The sequence below is a fragment of the Strigops habroptila genome, chromosome 1 (genome assembly GCF_004027225.2).
Source record: "Strigops habroptila isolate Jane chromosome 1, bStrHab1.2.pri, whole genome shotgun sequence".
Classification (NCBI taxonomy): domain Eukaryota; kingdom Metazoa; phylum Chordata; class Aves; order Psittaciformes; family Psittacidae; genus Strigops; species Strigops habroptila.
This window is the reverse complement of record NC_044277.2, coordinates 47,098,156-47,120,541: the sequence shown is the minus strand read 5'-3', so window position 1 is coordinate 47,120,541 and position 22,386 is coordinate 47,098,156. Positions and strand designations below refer to the sequence as shown.

At 39.7% G+C, this 22,386-nt stretch overlaps 1 protein-coding gene across 9 annotated transcripts in view; it reads right to left on the bottom strand.

Moving 5' to 3' along the window:
* Nucleotides 1-22,386, bottom strand: part of ZNF521 (zinc finger protein 521) — a 234,059-nt gene that overhangs the window by 195,244 nt on the left and 16,429 nt on the right. For 4 of the 9 annotated variants that reach the window (XM_030498712.1, XM_030498676.1, XM_030498703.1 and 1 more), the window contains one exon: nucleotides 14,231-14,407. Coding sequence is in view for 7 of the 9 variants with exons in the window: in XM_030498676.1 (XP_030354536.1) it covers nucleotides 14,231-14,407 (177 nt within the window). In the remaining 2 variants the exon portion in view is untranslated. Of the gene's footprint in view, nucleotides 1-14,230; nucleotides 14,408-20,031; nucleotides 20,092-21,144; nucleotides 21,208-22,386 lie in introns of all 9 variants that reach the window. The other 5 variants (XM_030498653.1, XM_030498685.1, XM_030498667.1 and 2 more) reach the window with 3 other exon arrangements.

The window sequence follows — 22,386 nt, the reverse complement described above, 5'->3', positions numbered from 1 at the left end:
TACAGAAAAAGATGCTTGGTGAAAATTGTGTTTTCTTTTCCATCCAAAAAGACACTTCCACAGGAGTAGAGGAAATGTTAAGAATCATTCTTACACTCAAGGTAAATTTTTTTCAGTTCTAGTGTCACCAAATACAACTGCAATGTGCAATCAAAACTTATTTTCAGTCATTAGGAAAATAGTTAATTTTCTTTTCATTTGTTTGTAAAATACATTGTTCTCTGCTATTTCCATTCCCCCTCCTTAGACTCAGGCATGTAGTTCTGATAAAACTATATAATTCATTATTAAGAGAATAGCTGGCAAACCTACAAACTATGCAAATAACATCTGGGTTGCAAACCACGTTTACTGCACTTGGCTGATGGAAGAATGATTATTCCATGTCTCAATTCACTAAGACCATACTGACTACCTAAATACACAACATTTCCTGTACCCCTAATAGCTTCCACAGTTTAGTAAACACATTCCACATATTACAGTAAAAGATTTCACATCCAAACTTTTCTTCCACAGAGCATCCTGTATTTATACATCCTTGAATTTTATGGAAGGAAAGGGAAGAATGCTGCAAGCATTTTACGGCAATTGTACTAGGGTCTGTTATAACACGTGGTTTGATTTTTAAGCTATCTAACAAGAAGCAGAACCCTGAGCCTCAGCGAGTATGTATTAGAAAGCATACATTATGCCCTCTATCGAAAATTACGTAATTTGACAGTAAAATGTATAAGTAAGCCCATAATTACCTTAAGCGTCTGCCACACAGTCAACCCTCTGGGCTCACAAGTCAAAATATTGTACTAGAGCTCACAGAGAAGAGAGGCAAGCAGAAAAGGGAGGGCCGGGATACGACTTTAGGGTTAAACACTACCCTGAGCCGCTTCCTCAACCCCATGATTCAGAATCGTGTGGGACTGACAACCCTTGCATGCGGAACAGTCTCTACAGCTATGGCTGGGTTATCAGGGGCAGCCTCCCTCTGCATATGGTAAAAGAGCTTGTGCTGCCACAGTCATATCATTTAGAAACACAGAACTCCTGTGACTACTACTCACATGAAAACCAAAGCATCAGCCACATTTTAGCAATGCATGTCTGGAATAATCCACCCATTCACATCTTAAAAGTTGCAGTGCAATCTGCTTTTTGTGGACAGCAGAGATCCTGTGGCATTTTTCACAAGAGCAGGAGGTTTGCCACATTATTCTTGGCCAGAGTTTCCTGTCTCCCCCTACTATGTCTCATGGGTCTTAGCTGCTGCCTTCTGCAAAGCTGGCTACATTTCATGTTACTGTAGATAAATAGCTGTAAAATGCTATGTTGGAGCATAGAAGATGAAAAGCATTGTGCAATTCTTACAGGCATATCAAATACAAGGTTTGCCCCTCATGCAAAGAACAATACTGATACACTGAACATGTATTTATTAATCAGTCACATCTGCTAGGCCCTTTCACCACCCTCACAGCATCAGATCCACTAACTGAGGTGCAGTTTCAAAAACATTGTATGAAAAAAATCTGTGGGACTCATAGCATACAGAGATTCTCTTTGATTTCATATCCAAGCCTATGAATTTTGCAATAGGTAGAATTTAGGCTTTAATTTGTACTGGGCCTCTTTCCATGCCCATAGAGGAGAACTGCGCAAGTAATTTTTAAGCATTCAGGCACTGTCCAATAACTGAAATGCAATACAAAAGTCTGTAAGCTTCTCATGAAGGCAACTCAGCATACACAAACTCACCCTTAACAATAAATCAGGGCCAGCTATGCCTGCATTGAGATGACAAGAACCATATGCTCTGTGGAATACCAAACATTCTTTTGCCCTATTCTACGAGGGGCAAATGTTTCTACCCCTTGGGAACTTCTTGCGATTCTTCAGTGGTATTCACTGTGGTGCATTCCTGAAGAAACATTACACAAAAGCTGGAGCATTTATAAAAATGATCAAAAAGTGATCAAATCAAGAATGAGACTGTTGCAATGGATGACTGTGCAAGTATCGAGATGGGCTGTAGACTTGAGACTGAATCTATGTTCTTGGTCCCTACAAAAACCATCATCAAGTCCAGCAGAAGCTGTAGAATGAAACTAAGCATATTGAGTGAGTATGTCTGCTATTCTTGCTGAAGTACCCAAAAGGAATAGTAGCACTATTCAAGAGATCCTAGAGGCAAAAAAGGGAACAGAAGTGAACAGCAGAAAAGCTGAGAGTGAGAAAGGAAGGAGAACGGACAAGAAGCAGAGAAGCAGTGGGATATCCCAGCACTACAGAAAATCACCTCCACCCTTCTCAGTGAAAGGAAGAACTGCAAGGATACCTGACCTGCTGATACTGGAAAAGGCAACAGAAATAAAAGCAGACCTCCAGAAACACTCAGTAAGAGAATGGAAAATATAAAGATAACAAGAACAAAAAAGTAGAGCCTCAGTAGCAAGAATAAGCGTACCAAATAGCAAGAGAAAATCAAATGACAGGTGAGGAAGGTCACAAAAGATAAACTGCATTCTTCCATTTTCTCAACCTTTGCTTTTGAGAGCATCTGGTATCATGGCAGACAGGGGAAGCTTTGGTACTTTGGAAGTAACCTGCCATAGGAAACTGCTTGCAAATATAGGGTGAATACCACAGCCTGTCCGTTGTTTGGGAAGTGCTATTTGGAAATAAGTTTGTTAAACACTGACTATTTTGAAATGATAAAGAGTGTTGGAAGGGCAGAGACCGGAGTGCCATGGAGAAGAATCCTGAGAGTAATAATACAATCAAATGAGAACTTGAACTCACTAGCAGAAATCCTGCCCTCAACAAACATAATAATGACATTTCTATTGGTTTCGGTGAAGCAAAGATTACAGCCAACAACTGATGGACATAAACTGAAAACATTCTCCAGTCAGGCTACACAGACGCCTGGTAAATGAAAGACTGTCCTGTAATACAAAATATTATAATCATAACATGACAGAAAATGCAAATATTAAAACTGTTTTCAGTATTTCAAATGCAGTTTGGAAAAATAATTACACAGAAACCTACGGTTATTGACATTAAAATAGTTCAGGACAAAGATGTGTTGCTTAGAAACTGAATTTACAGGAAAGATCGAACATGCTCAGTGTTTTGCAAAAACCCAAGCATCGCTTCTGGCCACTACTGAAGTCAGATAATAGCAGTAAGAAATAAACGAATACACGTGAAAAATTATTGATGTTAAATAATCTATTAATGATAAAACTGATGTGTTATGAACTCATGCTGAAGCCTGCATTTGTCAGAGAAAGGTAAATTAGCAACTGCTGCTTAATTTCCCTATGCTTTTGCTTTTACAGCTGGTAGAAGGTTTGCAAAGTACTTGAAAAACTTGACCCTTCTCCAGCCTCCCCCGCATGAGTCACCCAACCTTCCTTCAGTCATTAGACTGCACTTCCTGCTGGGATCCAGCAGTAAAACAAACGAGAGACACTGGTTTTGGTCACGGTGAGGGAGGTAATAAACCAGTGACAGGTATCCTTATGAAATTTAAAATTAATTCCCGTATATTATACATATCGACCAAGTGCCAATTCATGGCATTATCTATCTATGTAGTATCTTAATATTTCTGAAGACATTTTGAGGCACTCAGTTCATTCCCTGTCCTGAAAGCATGCCTTGTTTACGTACAGGCAAAAAAATATGCTGCATTTTATGTCCTTCAGAAATATTTCAGATAAAAATATTAAATCACTTGTATGTGTATAAACTTAACATGATTTTGATAACATTATTAAAAGTAAATTTAAAGCAAGATTTCATAGATAATGTTCCAGCATTTCATGTCATTATCAAATCCATGTCAAATACTCTTTTGCCAAGTTTGAGATTTTTGGAAGTCAACTGCCAGTTCACCTTTTCTAGTTTGCTTCAATTCACCATAACTCTCAGTTCTACCATGTTTTTAATACATCCACATTGCTGGGAAAACCCCACTTTTGTCCCCCCAAAAATAAATCCCAAATGAAGCATCCATTGAGAGAAGTGATCATGCTCAGTCAGCCAAATTTAATACAAAATTTACCCTTTTCTGTCCACAGATCCTCCTGGTATTTTAGTTCCAAACTTGCCTACTATTACAGTAACTGTGCTAAGAGAACTGCTGTCTCCATAAACTCCTTGGGTTCATTCCACAGTGCACACAGGAGACACAACCCTTTTAAACTTCAAGGAGTTCCCATTGCAGTGTAGAAGAGAAAAATTCAGAGATTATGGAATAATCATCTCCAAATCGATCAATTTCCCCTGAAGGTAAAAAACTGAAAGAAAGAAAAAAGTTGAACAGTTCCAGCTTGCCTTCTTGAAGGGAAAGTACCCCCAGGGCATGTTGTAGACTGATCCCCATCTCTTTCTCCTGATGCTTATTAAGAGGTCATAGATCTCAGTTACACTACAGCATTCCCAAATGGTATCTCCAGCTAAGGACTGTGACCTCTTAGTACAAGTACAGGGATATAAAATTAGGAATATTAAGGGTTCACACTAAGAAAGAGTTTGCCTCAACTATCAGTCATTTTGGAAGAACAGTTGGAATTAGTGGCATATCTCATGTCTTGCAAAAAACAGAGGAGTTTCAGTAAAAGGGACTGCAGGTTCCAGTGTTTCCCATAGGTGCAGCACCTTGTGCCAGGGCTAAATTTCTATCTCAACATCACAGTGGATTTCCATAACAGAATATTCAATACAAAAGGTGTCTTTCTCAAAAAAGCACAAGGTATGGCTCAGAACACGCTGGGTGAATGAAGATGTGCTTTCTCTTTGTCTTAACCCCATTCTCTCTAACTAACAGTCACAGTATGGAAGCAGAAGTGATTTTACAGCCATCTCAGCTTATTACACCAAGACCAGGCAGGGCCTGGAATGTCTTAAAGGACCTTTCCACTCCAACAATTCATTTTTTGTTTGTTTTGGGGGGGTTTTCTTGTTTGTTTTCATAAAAAGCTGGGTTTTTACACCCTCCAGATGATGCTTCAGAGGATAAACTGAGCCCATATAGGTGGTGTGGGAGTGAACTACCACATCACCCAGAAACCTTAACACTCTACAGCTGATTGTATAAACATAAATTAAGGTTCTTCTGCAACTGTATTAAGCAAAGTGTTAAAGAGCTGTGGGGCATTTTGTTACATTTGGCTTTCAAACTATGAATTTAACTGCTGAACATATAAGTAATGATAATCTGTTGTACCTCCCATTCTGTTCATTTCTGAATGGTAATTAAAGCAAGCACCAATAATAAAAACAGCAAGTATTTCAAGAAAATTATTTTAGAAGGTGCAAGAAATTCACCGCTTAAAAAGACTAATTTGTAATGGCAACAACAGCCATTTTGTAATACACCGACAATGTATTATAAATATTCCAGTAAAATAGAAGCACGGAATAAACAACAGGTATTTTACTCTACAGTAACTGATTCTCTGAAACACTGTATTGAATACGTACCATAGGTGTGTATATGTGCATACATGCAAGACAATCGTTACTTCATTTTTAATGGTGTGCCTCTTCGAATCATACACATGAATTCCCATTGTACTGGGTAAAGGTCAGGGTAGCTATGACCCTGTATCAGCAGCAGCTTTACAATTCAAAGTCTGTATTACTGAAGACTGAAAAGCAAGACAAGCTTGGCCACAGGATCCATATTGATTACAATAGTAATTGGAAGCAGCATAGTTATCATAGGGTAAGTAATGACTATTTTTTCTTCTTCACATATGTGCCAGTGTTGATGACTCCCCCTGCCCCCCCCTTCTCTCCCCTGCAGGCAACTATCTTCCTTGGACAATGAGAATTCTGAATTTCAGCTGCATAGATCAAATAGTGATTATAGTACTGCTCTCCCAATACTGGAACGAGCTCTGGCAGTTCCATCCTCCACAGAATGCCCGATAAAGGTCAGTGGATTACCTCATGTCATCACCTGGCAGATCTCAGAAATTGGAACCTCTTCTGAAACAGGCGGGAGATGTCACTTGAACACTAGGACAGCAAAGTTAATATTCAATGGGAAAGTCGCAGCAGCCAAACGGTAACACAGAGAGGTACCCTGTACTGCCCATTTGGAAATGCTCTGTGAGGAAACGGCTTGACCTTTAGAACACCCAGCAGTGGCTATAAATAAACGGAACAACAGACTGTCAATGTAGTAAAGCAAAGTTCTGGATTTAGCTAGGGCAGATTTTCAACAGAATGCCAGGGAGGCATTTGAACTAAGTCTGAAAAAGCTAGGGAACTGTATGGGCAGGTCAGTGCTTGGAGACACGGATGACGATGTAGAGCTAACTTGGTAATCACAAACTGCCAAAACCCAAATGTTATCATGGCCCCTCCCAGAGCCTAATGCTATTGCACACACCCACAATGGCATGTCAGGTACGCCCAATTGATGCTTTCACAGTCCAATGTCAAAAAAGCACCAGATAGACATGTCCTCTGGTATACCTTAGGACTATGACCATAAGTCCTACTGCTGAGCATGATTTGGGAAGAAGAGACTGAAGTAAAGCATACCATTTACATAAACCTCTGAGTACATGCTGAAAAACAGATTCTGGGTGACAGGCACATGAAGTCTTTTAAGCCTGAAAAACAGACTGCTGTCCTCAATATTAATTCCTCATCTACAGTGAAAGAGTATTTAGTAGAGAAATTTTGAGCAGAAGTGATTAAACGCAGGTTCATACGTGTGATGCCCAAGTCCTGGGATGATTTGATTCATGTTCCAGACAGGAATATATACCTCGTGTGCATAACAGCACTTTGGCCAAATTCTGCTGCCATACTCCATCTGCCCAGTAAGGCATGGATTGCTGCAAAACGAGTCCTAAGAGCCTCATACATGATGCTAGATTATTTAAATGTAAAAGACAGTTGAGAGACTGCTGCACCAAGAACTAGACCTGGTAACAGCTGTGCTGGGTCTGCCTACACCAAACCCCTTTGCCAATGAGTGAACTACAGTCCCCAGCTGAGTGGTTTCTGTGGCAGACCAGCACTTCCTGGGCCAGGAAGGAGGTGTCTCTGTCCATGGTACTCAGCAAGGAAACTGCTTCCTCGCAGGTGGCAGCGACATCACGTTTGAGCTGGTATCTTCCCAATTATACTGGGAGTTCAGGTTCACACGGTGTAAAGTCCTTGGTGGACACATACAGCAAATAAGCCAACCAAAGCTATCCTTGCTAGTATGTGCTAAAAGAATCACCTGCCTTTTTTAGTGGTGGAAAATCAGGCTAAAAAAAAGAGGAAAATAGGAAGCAAAAAATGAAAGGGGGAGAGGGGGTAAGATAAATGAAAGATATACAGGAAGCACCCAGCCCCTTGGAAAACACCAGCACTTGCTTCCTCTCCCACCTCCAAGCAGAACAAGAGTTCTCTAGAGTTCTGGCATTTACAATTAATGCTCATGAACAGGTTTATTAGGGGGCTTTCCCAAGTCAAGAATAACAGTTCCATGATACAGACATCAGCTGCTTTCACTTGCAAGAGGTCACTGACAGACAACTCGGGAAGTGCAACAGGCTGCTTTTAAAACACTCAAGAGGTGAAGATCTACTGGGTTTATGACTGATTAACAATCTCAAGAGCAGAGATTAATGGTTTCCAAGCAAAAAGGGGAGGAGTTTATGCCTCTTTGCCCATGTTGGCTCTTCATCATGGATCTACTGTCTCTCAAGGTAAGCGCAGGGTTTTGAAGAACAGCTATGCAGCCTACTTTCACAGCTTTCAGCTCGGGCATATACAAGTTCCCTCCATATCTGAGCAGTACCAAGCTACCTACAGAAGTATTTATAGAGAATTTTGATATGAAAATCTAAGAACACAATTATCAAGACCTTCATCATCCTCCTTAGGAGCATGTAGTTTTGCATACAAAGTTCTGTACGGCAGATTCTCCAAATTGCTACGATTTTAGCAGGCCTTGGCCATTCTGTAATGCACGTAAAGGCTTCACACTGCTCTCTGAATTCAAATTTATGATCTTTGGAGACAAAGGCTGTAATTACCACCCTGTTCTCCCCCTTCCCCAAGTATCAAGGATTTGAAGTTGCTGATATGGGTCCTGGACCACATTAATTCTGAAAGGATGTAATTCCACAACTTGCAAACTCAAAGCACCACTGAACTACCATGTGTGTTGGCTGGCACAGGAAACTGCAGGAGAGGGTCTGCTTTCCACTCTATCAGTCAAACAGAACATCATTTTGTGAAGATGTCAAAAGTTTGTGGCCCAAAGCAAATGGAGGAGTAGAAGCATATCTCTGTAATACAGCAACTGGGAAGCCCTCTCAGGAAAAAGAGAGACCTAGGCTCAAGTCCCAAGTCCAAGCACTGTTTGTCTTTCATTCAATAACTGTTTAATGTAAAATCCATATGCAGTCCTTGGTGCAGGAATTCTCAAGAGAAACAGGGTGACTCTCTCTAGTGAAGTAACTGTACTTGGCAAACAGTGCTTGGCAGTGTGCCACTAACTGCAATGAGGCAGATGAATATGCTTTTGGTGCATCACAGATTTAACTTCTTAGAGTCCTTGTCCTCAGAAGCGCTTTCATCAAGCTCAGATTTTGTTCTGTACTGCAGAAATGACCAAGGACCCTTGCCATGTATCTTTTCTCCACAGAGACAGTGGAAACTGAAAAAACAATGGCAAGATCTGTAATATATTTGGGCAGCTCTAGGATTTTTTTGATAGCAGGAAGGGCAACTCTAGCTAGGATATCAAAGCATGACACCAATTGCTCACAGGATTTATCTCGTAGTCTCACTGTGCACCGCATATATCCTCTGGGACAAAATCCCCTGGAAAGTTTTCAAGTCTTCCAGTGAAGGAGAAGGTTCTGTCATTACCAACTCATTCAGAAAGATGAAAGATTCCTGGGCACTAGGAAGAAGAGAAAAGAGGCAAGAGAAGGAAAGCATTACAGTGGAATCTCTATTACCTCCCATTTGGTAGTCCATGATCACTCGTGGTGCATGCTGTCTGTGAAACTGTTAGGTAGCACAAGCTCTTATTTCTAGACATGCAAGAAGGTGTTGCTCAACCACAAAGGAGGATGGTATCTGAAAATTAATTTTGGTCATAACTGGAAACACAGAAGTACTGACTTCACTAGAAGTTCCCAGCCCAGTGAAACTCCTGTGCTGATGGAGAGCAGCACTCAGAACAACTGGTCCCCACTGTATCTGCTGGAATTATTTTCATATGGCTTGTGAGAGGAATCTCTGAGGTGAGAGAGAGCAAGACTGCATCTTCTCATTGGCAGGGGACACACAGCTATAGCCAATAACCTTTTCAACATCAGAAACAACTTAGGGGATAACATGAATGGCTGTCAGCTCTACCAGACATACTTACTCAACCTGTGAAAGCTCTAGCACGGAGCTAGAGCCCAAAGCATAAAACTAAGTCCACCTAATCACCTGAAGGTAAAATAAATATCCCCAGTGGAGAAATATCTCATGCCTTTTACCTCAGAACACCCTCAGCCTTGAAGTCACTATAATTTAGTAGCCTTCTTTCAGACAAGTTCTACAGCCTGTGATGCCAGTGGGGCTAATAGGGAAGTCCTGTAACACACACCAGGTCTACTCACATTCAGGTGGAAGATGGCAGTTTTGTGTACCACCATGTCCATTGCTGTCGAGTTATTCAACAACTCAGCCAACCAGGCTGGCATCTTCACTGCATGTTTGACTGCAAGCAAGGCAGCACCATAGGATGCTCTTTTTCTAGTATTACTTTGATTATGGCTGAGACTTCTGATGCCAAGGCGACCTACAGGATCTTCAAAAGAACCGAGCTTGAGCTGAATGCCTCTGAACAGAGTCACCCAGCAGACAGGCAGTTCTCATGTGTACAGGGGAGACTTGACAGAGTACAATCCCTGAGAAATAGGATTGTACTCTATGCACTGTGAAGGGAGAAGAGATTGTAAATCAAGCATGAGATTAGGGAAAGTGTCTGACAAACTGTGCCCTACCAACAGCATATATGGCAACATTCCAAAACATTAAGTTTCTTTTCCTGTTGACAAAAGTAGGTGAGAATGTGTAGCTGAGGGTTTATCAGTAGTGCACCACATTTGAATCTGCACACATATTTCTACAGTGAGATCCAAACTGATGCATACTAGAAGGACATCAGGTTCATAGTCATGCTAATTGTATCCTTTACTTATATACACAACTTAGAGGATGACAATGTGCAAGTGGCTCATGAGTATTAAATGGAAATGCTGCAGGAAGGATACAGTGAAAAAAGTATTAACATCACAGAGAAACACTATTAAATCCATATTTTTGTTGCCAATCTTTTGGAATGACTAAATTAATATAGTTCAGCATCTTATCTGCCCATGATTACAAGTATTGCACAGATTTTTTTTTTTTTTACGTTTTCCCCATTTATCCATTATCTGTATTCCACAAACATCACAGGAATTGTCAGCAATTAACATAAATAAATCACCACCTTTTCAGAGAAACCTTCAGTACAAGAATTTCAAATGATAGCAAAAAATATTACCAAATAGTTCATGAAAGGCCTGTTCCATTCCCCATTGAAGTCAATGGGAATCTTTTCATTGACTTCAATGGATATTGGATCAGACCCAAATTGAAAAGATCAATAGCACACACATTAGGATGAAAGAGCAGCTATGCCCTCCTCTAGAGAAAGAACATGAGTTCAAGTCAAACAACAGATTACAGGAAGGAACCAGTTGGGGAGAACTTTTTTCTTCTCCTTTGAAAAATTCTGCAAGAGAACAGCAATTCAAGATCCTGAGAGCTAAATCTCACAGACTTATAAGTAACTCTCCTCTTCCACTACTCTCTGAATAGGTGGGGGTGACTCATACTTTAAGAGATTGGAACCACTGTTTAATAAACCAGCACCTTTTTCCCCATTCTTTTCTTTGGTTAAGAGTGCAGAATGAAGATTCAAGAAATCAGTTTTACTCCTTCCACTGAAGTGTCAAAGCTTCAGAAGAACACATCTAACATTTTCAAATGCAAAAACTAGAAGCCCCAGTATCAATTTGAGAACCTACAGAGGCCAGTCCTATTCTTAAGCATCTTACAAGGTTGGTAGAATTAGGGGCAGTAAAGATACTAAGACACTCAACTCTCATGTTCCATATTCAGGGTTTTTCTAAAGGGTTGTCTTAAGCCATTATTTTGCCATCCTGTCAATATTTCATTTTCATAACCCAGTTATACTGGGTAAAATCAACAATAGAAAATGACCCTACAACTGGGTCAACATGCACAGTACATAAATTCTTGCAATGCAGCTTCCTGTGCATTGCACAGAGCACCTCTTTGGAGTAAAATCAGTAAATTTTACCCAGTAAAATTCAGACAAGCTGCAGGTGGCTCAGCCACCTGAAATAGCAAGGTTTGAAGGCCTTCAGAACTCAAATGTGAACTTCAGAGGCTGACAGCCCTGGTGTTTTTACATAATGGATAAGTTAGGTAATTCTTCAGTACCTGAGATGAGGCCCAGATTGGAAAGATCATACATCAGGATAGACGATACACTCTGCCCTCCTCCAGAGAGAACACAGTTGACCCAAACCACAGAATATAGTAGAGAAAATTCTATTTTGGTAAACCTTTGCCTGTCTTTAACAACTTACTGACAGACAAATACCTTAGGGTGTCTACTGGTTTCACTGGGACTCCTCCAAGAGCAAGCAGAGCAATAACGTAACACTCTGCTGCATCAGAAGACTGTGATGAGAAAGGGACGTGCAACCACACCTCCATGGTCATGCTTTTTTTGAAGGCTTTGAATCCGAGCATAGCACCCACAGGCACTGGTGGAAGTCCAAGTGAAAGTCCAGGGAACTTGCCTGAAATGCTAAAGGGAAACCTTATTTTTGTTAAATATGTATTGTGCTTCAGAAGAGAAAGGTAAGCTGCTTGTCTGTCAACTGTTCCTCACTGATTAACTAAAAATAATGTAAAGCAATGAGATGTTTTCTTAAATGTTGTGTCCTTAGTTTTAGGCCACACATGCAGTTTAAGACCCTGCATTGAATTCACCTCACTAACCACCTCTTTAGTATTTTTTGCTGGAGAAAGAAGAAATCCTCAACTCCGGTCATTCCATCCAGATCCCTCTCTCAATGTAAGGGTGTATTTTGGTCATTTATATTTATAAACAGAGGACAGTTGGCTTTTTGTCAACTTGGTAGTCTAGAAGGATGTGCGGTTTAGGTTTTCATTCACTTCATTAGCTTTCAAACAGTCTGATCTCTATCCACTCACTATCACAACTTTCCTTGAAAGAGAGGCAAAGGTATTTTTAGGAGAGTTAAAGAATTTCTTTCAAGATTTATTTTCATTCCTCCATCCTCTGACATCATACATGTATTCCTGTCTTTACACATGCATCCCAAATTGACTAATCCAGTATATTTGTTTGCATTCTCATTTAACACCACAACTCTCAGTAAGAACTGCTGTACTCAGGAGCAGTGCTGCAAGACGACTCCTACTTACTGCTTCCCACACCTGCTTTTCTTCAGTTTCTCAACCCAACTGTGCAAGCACTGTTCAGTGCATTCTGCTTGCAGCTTTAAAGCAGAGAAACAACTTGGCACAGAAGGTGGGGACAGCAACTAACTAATCAGAAAGGAGGAACAGCCATACCAGATCAAGGTGAAAAAAACAGGGATGAATAAATGGGATCCGAAGCAGTAAAGTGGAGACCCAGAGGACTGGGGCATGGGGAATGCTTTCTGGTAGAGAGAAGGAAGAGATAAGCTAAAGCAACTAATTTTTCAACACAGAAAGATCAAAACAAAGAAGAGAAGTATGAAAAAGAGGAGAGAAAAATATTAAGTTTTTTAAAGTCAAGAGTGAATATCCATACTGCCAGAAAACATGAGCAATATAGACAAATACATTCTAGAAGTTTGTAGGAGTGATTAGGGAATGGCAGAACTGACTGTATCTGAAGTTAGAAAAACATTTTACAGGCAAGAAAAGGCAAAGCAATATATTAATAAAAGTGAACATTTCTTGCTGCAGTAGATTCTCATCTTCCATAATTTGAAGTTGGGATTAAAGCCATTTGACAAATTCACATTACTTTCTCAACTTTCTTACTGCTCCTGCCCACTTACTCCTTTTCTGCTCACCTTCTCTTCATGATTTGTCCTTAAGAGCAGCACTGCTACTTGATTTTTATGTCATCCTGCTAGGATGTAGCCCATAGATCTACTGGAACCAAAAATAACTCAGAAAGCTCTTCACAAACATGAGCACACACACACATTCTAAACACATTCCCAACTGGGAAGGATGGCTTTCCTTGTTTACAAAGTCATAATAAGGAAAGGTTTTTAAACACAAGCGCATGGCACAATAAATACATTTTCCACTGTAGGCACTAAAACTAAAGCGCCATTTAAGAAAGAATAAAAACACCTTTCTGTTGATACTGAGTCTGTTTGGACCTACAGTGCCTACTATTAGAAGACTTACAAATCTAAAGGGAAAAACTACTTCAGCAGATTTCATGTGGTTTCCTCGGTGAGGGGGCTGTCTACAGTCATTTCAGAGGAACCTGGGCAGGCTACAGGTCCATTCATGCAGCTCTTCTCAATTCAGTAGTATCTGAGCAGCACTGAGTTCCACCCCTTGACTGAAGCTGAGATTTTATTTTCCCCTCTAACAAGTTGTTTAATTCCTCTCAACCTTCAGTTACTGATTACTGTACAGTCCTTTTTAGTTAATGGATTAGACTAACACAAGATCCAGCCCAGATCTGTGACATGCAAATCCACCCATTATGCAGCTGCACTTAAACTCAATTTACAAATACCCTCTGCATTCACAAGTGACCTAGGAAAATATATATATAAGCAAAGTATGGAAAGCTGTACAGCATGAATATAGAAAATGCACACAGCAGTTAGGCACCAACAGCTAATGAACACTTTAAATACAGTGACAATGCAGTAATTATCCATATATCCTTCCGTACGAAGGAAATTTACAGTGCCCCATTTACAGAATAATCCTGTCCCAGAATCTGTTTATAAAGGTCTCACCCAAGCATCCAAGTGCACAAATAAAGTAACTGGAAAGGAGGACGGAGATCAGAAGCAAAGGAGATGGGAATCACAAATAGAACAGTGCACAAAGCCACAAAGTGATAAGTATTGTTTACCTGTCAGTTGACATTGATTAATCTTGTGTTCTGTGATATCACTCAGTGACTCAAACACCTGGAGGCAGCTGTCACAGCTGTGCACAGCTTCTTCTTCTAACTCCTCCCCTTCATCCGGCCTTTTCTTACAGTCTAGCACTTCATCGTCTGCCTTGTCTTCTAGTTTACAGTTAGGGTCTGAAAGAAAATCAAGACCATGACGTCAGGCATCTAAGAAGAGAACCTTTAAAAAGAAAAGAAAAAATCAAAATAGGTTCTTGTTGTAATGATGAGAAGCAGCATATCTGGCATGACCCTACAGGACACTGTAGATTTTATTGCTAAATAAGCGAAAGAGGCTTTTTTTTTCCTTTCCCTAATTTTTTTTCTAATCTCGATGAAAGGAGAATTTCCCCTCTACACCCACAAATGCAGCTCTCTTTCTCACTCAAGCAATTCTTCCATGATTCAATGTTAGGTTTGTCAATTTCATCACAGCTATAGAAGCTTGCTTTGATCACTGTATGAAAGGATAAACCACCTATGCAATTAGTTTTCAATGAAAAGAAAGAAATCAAATCAATGAGTGTGCAAGAACTTCTTTTCACTGTTAACTACAGTGTTTCACAGGAAATTACCAGAATTAAGAGACTAACAAACTTGATTTACATAAACATGAAATTAATCTTGATTTTACAACCCACTCCAGTACTCTATTTGACACGCTATTTGACACAAACAAAGCCCTGGAAAGATCATACCCTGGGTCAAAATGGTACACACACTTTGAACTTGTGTATGACTTAAGACAAACCTAATAAAGTTCCTGTACTTGCCAGATGACAGAAAACTGGAAACTAACTATTGTAAAACCTAAATAGTACACAAGGAGGGCTTTGTCTGTTCGACCTGTTAACAAGCATTTTGGGGTTCGCAGGATAGCTCCAGCCTCAGAGCAGCAGCCCTGAGCCTAGTTGAAGCTTGTACACTGGAAGACGTGCACAGACTCACCACCATCCCCTATGCGCAGAGAATCCACACAGCTTGCTGCACTACCTTGGTTCTGCAGATGACCAGAGCAGAGCGAGATAATGCTAAGTCTAGAACTTTTTCTCCATCTCTGAGGAGCGGACTAGCTTTAGCTTCTCCTGACTTTTTGCCCACTTTACTAAAAGCTTCCTTCAAAAGACAGAAATAAAACAATCTGTCTTCCCTAATAAAGCAAGCTGGCACTTAACTTTGTTTTTCCTTGGGAACCACAGTACAACAAGTGAAACACAGAAGAAAAATGGTTGTGTACATTCCAGCAAAAGGAATGCAAGTGTTTCACCACTTCTCCCTTTTCTGCTTTGGCTGCCTCATCTTTTCTTTTAGATATTTGAGAGAGCTGAGACTGAAACAAGTCATTTTAGAAAACAAGCTCACATAATAACAGGAGATTGTGCAAGTACATTTTAAGATGTTACGCTCTTTAGCCAAGCGGGTAACTAACCAGGAGTCAGTTTCTTGACCACAACATGAGGTGGTATCTGTGAGCCCAGTTTATTTTATGTTGCAATTGATTAGGATCATGCACAAAAGAGAGAAAAATGGAAATAAGCTAACACTAAATTCATATTAGAATGGTGAAGGGGGGAGGAGGAGCAGTAAGGTCATTCCACTTTAAAACACTCTTAAATCCTCTCTCGGCACCCTACAGCAACGTGCATGCAGGATTCCTGTATTTGCTACTGAGCACAAAGCACAGGCGTTCTTGCTGCCCACAACGAAAGTCAGGGCTCTCATCATCTTTCTACATCCTTTGGTCCACATTGCTGCACCCTGCCCTTCAACTGCTCATATACAGTCAGACCCGCAAGCAGAAACTGGAAATGACCCATGTCAGGAAATCTTCCTCATGCTATGTGGCTTGTGATCAAAACCAAGGAATTTCTTTGACAAGGGTAAAGGGCAGAATTTATTTTACGGGAATTGTATTACAGAGGGAAACCAGATTAATTTTTAAAAATAAAAAACACATTCTGAAGGCAAAAATACACTTGCTGTGCAAAAGCCCTGCCTATACACAAGAGTGCAATCCTTACATGACAGATTACATTCACAAGGTTCTTTCAAGAGTGAAAACTTCCACTTGGGCAGCTACTTCCAAACAGAGGAGTAGTCTGCAAATGTATATACCAAAAAAAGATGCTAATTAAATATGAGGACTTTATGGCATTTTAGCCATTGTTAAATGCTCTGAATCTACTACTTTCCACTGCCACTTCATTTTCCAAGATATTCTGCAAGATTAATGAAAGTGTTTAGGAGATCACAAGGTTATAAGCAGTTCAGAAAAAAAAATAATTGTCTTAACTGTCACAAACTGACCTCAACATCATTAAACACTTGTTGGAAGGCAGCATGTGTACATCGCATACTATTAGTTGTTCAGCTCAAGCTCCCAGTTTCATCTCATAAAACTGACAGCACTCAGGGAAATGTGGGCACTGGGTTTGAATTTTAACATGAGTATTTAAATGCTGCAGATAAAGTTTACAGACCTGTTTTTTTTAAAATAAGGGTAGTGTCTGTCTCTGCTTTAAGTACAATGCTGAAGGAAAGAAAAAGGAGGGGAGGGAATTCTCAAGACTTATTATTCAGAAACATACTTTACAGGAATTCAGCAATACACATGCACGTACATAAGCACATATGCACTCCTTAGTGCAAAAAGCCTAAAGAATCACTTGATTTAAAGCTTCATACTTAGAGACCAGTTATTAAAATTGGAATAATTTTAAGACTAATAAAGGTTTTGCTTCTCCTTCTGCATTTGCAGATATAAACTCTACAGGGACAGAAGTCAGTCAAGCTTATTCCCTTCTGCTGCAACTTTAGAATACATGCTCTAGCCAACTGGCACATTTGTTTTTAGGTCAACACTTAAGTGGGACCCTCTGGGACCTAGGTTCGAGTTTAGCCTACAACAGCTTTTGTGAAATGAGTTCTGGCAGTCTCAGCACCTCTCAATGAATGCATTTCCACTGTGATCCACTTCCATGAAGAGATGTCACCACCAGAATAAAAATATATTTAAAGAAAGAACATATTATTTGGACACTTTGTGAGTAGATAACTTTTCCATTACAAGAAGAAGTATCTTCCATGAAGAGCTGATCTAACCTTAAACAGTTATTTAAACTGAAGATAAGCTGTCTTATTTGAGCTGTTCTTTCGAAAGATCAGACTAAAACTTATTTTATAAATGCAATATGCAGTCACCTATACTTTCGCCTTATACATGTTCAAAGCTCATGCTTGCATACAGGAACAAATGTTGTTCATCTCCCACATTTCCTTCTTCCCGGTAACTGCAACAATCATAACTACAATTCCCTCAACAAAGACTGTCTTCATAGTAGTATTACCTTTCCTAACATCAGCAACTGCCACTGTCACTTCCAGAGGCTTTCCTGCCCTATCTCAGAGGCTGCTGCGCACAAATTTGTCAATACATGTCAGCAACAATACACACATCAGCTCTGCCTGCAGAGATCACTGAAAATTACCTGGTACGGAAAGGAGTGTTACTTTTTGGGGACAGAAATAAATTCAGACGATTAGACACTTAAAAAAAAATAAAATAAAAAAGAACCCAAGAAGACAAAGAACAGTTGTCTTCTGTTACTGATTACGTTAACATTATTTATAAATGGAAATTAAAAGAAACATGTTTTCTTATTACTAGGTTCCCTGGCAGGTGGTTCTTCTCTTCCCTTCTTCCTCCTCCTCATAAGGGATGTTATTGCTGTAACTTGGTCTAATAAAACTGCAACTTTGGGGAAAATGAAAAATTGCATTGGCTTAAAAGTGTTGGAGGCAATAAAGCCATGGACTTCAATTAATTTCAAGTATGGGAGCGGTTTAAGGCCAACCAGCAGAAATTCTATTCTGCCCATGTAAAAATGAAGTTTCACCACATTTACTTTTTATAACCCATATAAAAGTCAAGTAAAAGTAATGAATATCTAAAAGTCATCTCAGTGGACTGGCAAAGACTATCTGTATTCTTGAAACTCATCTTACATATTTCTGCCTATGCTACAAGGATCCATAGCTAATCACAACTAAAACATCAAACTACCAAGAAAACAGCCTCCTTTCCAATCCATTTCACTGCCTTGCAGTAGGACCTCCTTCCAAGCCACTTCTGCATGGAAAAGTGCTGGCAAAAGAAAGGAAAACTTAGATCATGTGGTTATAATTATTACCAGGCAAGGAATATTTCTTCAGCTCAGTGGTAAAGTAAAACTCTGTCGCTCTCTGCTCCCAATAGTGTCCATCGCAAAACAACTGCCTCATTAAATCTCTGCAGTAAGATTAATATGCCGTAGCTGCACTACATTATAACTTGGTACTCTATAAAAAGTACATTTAATGGTTAGAGCCAGAGCTTAGATACAAAGTATTACTATAAAAACTTCTGGCAGTGTGTACACAGTGTGGGCCTTCTGCACTGCTTGCTCTATCAGAAGGATTTTTGTTTTTTATATCAGCACTGCATTCTTGCTATAGAGAAAAACAAAATGTTAAATCTTGCCTAGAAACAGAGAACAACACAGGACATGATGGGAAATAAATAACCAGCAAGACAACTTAACCATTGAGAATTATTTTAAGACAAAAATACAGAAAAGCAACCATTCCTTGTCATATTGATCTCCAGTTTTGCAGTCCTCTATTTTTCACTCTATGTGTCTACAGCCTTTGCTGTAGAAAGTTTGCTTTTTTTCAAGTTTGCAGATAGCTAAATGGAGACATAAGCACATTCGGAAGAATTTGCGAAATTTCCCATTTAAAAAAGCAGAGAACTCTCTCTCTTTTGTTTCCCCTTTTCAAACAATATAGTTTATGAGCAAAGCCACCAGAACCTATAAAAGGCACCAAACACCAAACACAAACTCACAGGACACATGCGCAAGAGAAATACAGAGTCTTCTAGCTGAAGAAAGAATTAAGTGCATTTTTCACCTTCGTAAGAGGAATAACTCCAACTGTTCTCAAACAAATTACCTACACGTATTCAGAGATGAATGGCCTTCTAGGAATATCCTTAAGGAGTCAGCCCTTACTCCAAAAGGTGACCTCAGCTGAATGAATGAGACCATTCAGATGAGTCAGTCCTGCTCTTCAGATAAAATTCTGTGGAATGAGTACCAAAGGCAGAAGAGAAGTATTTTTTGCTTTCTCAGAACTGTATTAGAGACCAAAAAAGCCCTTGTTGTTATTGGCAATTAACAATTATTTCTTCATTATTATTAACAATACGTATCCCTGTGACCCCTACTCAAACAACAGGTTTGTCCACCCAGTCTCACTGACTTAAAATTAAGGAGCCCTTAATTAATCCCTGACTGGTAAGAAATTATACAAACAATCCTAAAAGAAACTACCCTTATCCACGTATCTTACAAATATGAAAAGTTTCAGTGGAATGAATATTTAAGTTTATCAGAAAAGGCACAGGGTGAGGGTTTATGTGAGGGATATATAGAGAAGGATTATTTTTAACTAAAAATAAAAGAAAAATAAGAAAAGCATGCTGCACTTTAGAAGCACTTCCCTTTCAGTTGGCTGATCGACAAAAGACAGAATTCCTAATTCTCAGGATTTGAAAGGTGAGGGTGAAAATATGTTATTTTCTCTTGCAAGCCCAAGAACACATTCTAAGCTGAAATGGAGAAAGAGGAGTGCAGGCTTTGCAAAAACACCCCGATACAAAGATCCCTCACACTGTTGTCAAACAGTAAGCAAGCACTAATGAAGGAATTCAGCATTACCAGTCTGTGCGGCTGTATGTCCCACACCTGCCTGCTGGTCCTCTGTTTCATTTTCTTCTACTGTCAGAAAAAGGTAAACAAAACAAAAACAAAACAAAACAAAAAGAAGTTAGGTAGGTAGCTGAAGTGTTTCAAGCATCTTTACACCAGCTTCAGTTCTGAAAGCCAGTAATGCTTGCACAACCCGGGCAAGAAAAGCTGCACTGCAAAGTGCGAAAGTACAGATCAGACCAAAACAGAATATGCTGCTGTATGACAGCTACAAATCTGAGAACAGAGTGACCAAATTGTTTTCATGGCTTAAAAAAACAAATCAAATTTCCTCTGGGATATTTGTCTTCAATGCATTCTACCGTATTTGATTATGGAACTAAATAAGAGAATAATTCAGGGCTTTAAGATTCTACTTGCTCCACACAGGTAAGAGAAAGCCTTCTCCTGGCAGACGGGAGAGGTGTGTGTGCTAATTCATACATAAGCTTTAAAAAATAATAATAATCCTATATTCAGTAGCAAACATCTCAGCAGTGCAGACAGCCTTGCAAAGGAGAACTAACCCCATGCTGTTTTACTGTATACACCATGCCAGCATCTTTCCCTTGGCTCACAGCTTTCCAGAGCAGTAGAACTAAAAACAACACAATTCTTGTCAGATTCACTATTCAAAACTTGTTGGGCAAGAGTGAACCTAACAAGAGCCATTCTGCTGCTACTTTGAAAAATTAGAGAGCGCTGTTCTCGTACGCTCTGATACGATGCCTAAGTAAGATTGACTCTCCCAAAGTAAAAGGGAAGAGCTAAAAGGCAGAACCATTTCCTTTTTATTCTCCCAAAGACAGAGTTCTTTGAGTTAGAGAACAGTGGAGAGAAAAGAATTCATTCTCCCTCCACAGGGGAAAAAGCTGAAAGGGGAAAGACTGCACTTCTGCAGCATTTCCACTCCCAAGAATTCAGACCTCAAAAAAAACAAAAAAATCATGCAACTGAGTTAAAGCGCAAAGATTTGGGATAATTTTCTTGGTTCTTGGGACAAGAGAGTGCAACACTTAGGGTCACATATAAATCTAGACAGAAATTCAAAAGAAGAGATACATATACACACTCCACAGGTACCTCTTTTCCTCCTCCGCCAACCCCAAGGCTTCATACAACTGGTTGTTTCTAGAATCTGAGTTTCTAGAAAAAAAACACCAGTTTTCATAAGGACACTCTTAGGACACCAGAAACTTGAAATACAGTGCATATATTAGAAAGAGTCAAGTACAATCTCCAGAGGACTCCAAACAATCTCTATCCCTGCCCCAGAGCTGTGACTAGTAAGCACACTCTTCTCATCAACAGAGATCTGATAAAGTTTCCCCACCCCTGGAGTAAGTTAAGTATTTCACAAAATATGATTTTATGAGCTGTTTCAGTTGAACTTGTATTTTGCAGCCATGAAGTTACCAATACTTCAGCTGTGATAATACTGCATGATTTCCTTTGTTACGCTCAAGCAGTCATCCCAGCAGTCCTCGCAGCTAAAAGAAACTGGTCAGACAAAGAAAGCAATGGGAAAAGCTCAAGAAATGCTGAGTTTCCCAGAACACACGGTCAAACACTAAGCTAAATAGAAAGATTTTTCACTAGGGCAGCACAGATCAGTAAGACTCGTTAATAAAGAAAAATAAGGAATACAAGTAGTATATGGTCAAAAAAAAAAAAAAATAAAGATGCTACCTATTATGACCCCCTCGAAACCCCCACAAAACCTCTGCAGCAGCCCAACCTGACCCTGCTTCTGGCAACCATCAGCTGCTGATCTATTTCCAAAAAAATGTTCTCAAGAATAAGCTCTAGAACTGAAAAATGGCTCCACTGTTCCATCCCTCAAGAGGAAACTCACCTTGGTCAGCACTACTTACTGGTCTACCCTATTAAAGGTTTTAGACATATCTGTTATCCACCTCAACCACAATGCATGTCCCAATTCGGTCAGAAAGGCAGTTTAAAAACTCTACCATTTCTTAAGTTTCAAGATAGAATTGAGGTGACCAAACCTAAACTTTTCCAGAACTGATACCCAAGTGGGAAGCTTGAAAATAAAGCAGCCACCTGCTAAGAAGTAAACAAGATCTGTTTGTTTGAAGCAAATCTCCACTTGTAAGTGTATGCAAACCAAAAATGCAGGAGTTCATCTTTTCTGCTGTTCTGTACTGCATATCTACTGCCACCAGCTGCAGTACCAGCATCTCTCACTGCTGCTGAGAAGTGACTGCACAGTGAAATGTGGTCACTTCTCAGTCAGCTTCACACTGCTGACTGAGAGGTACAGCAAATATTTTGCAGTCTTAAAATGGAAAAAAGAAAAGTGGA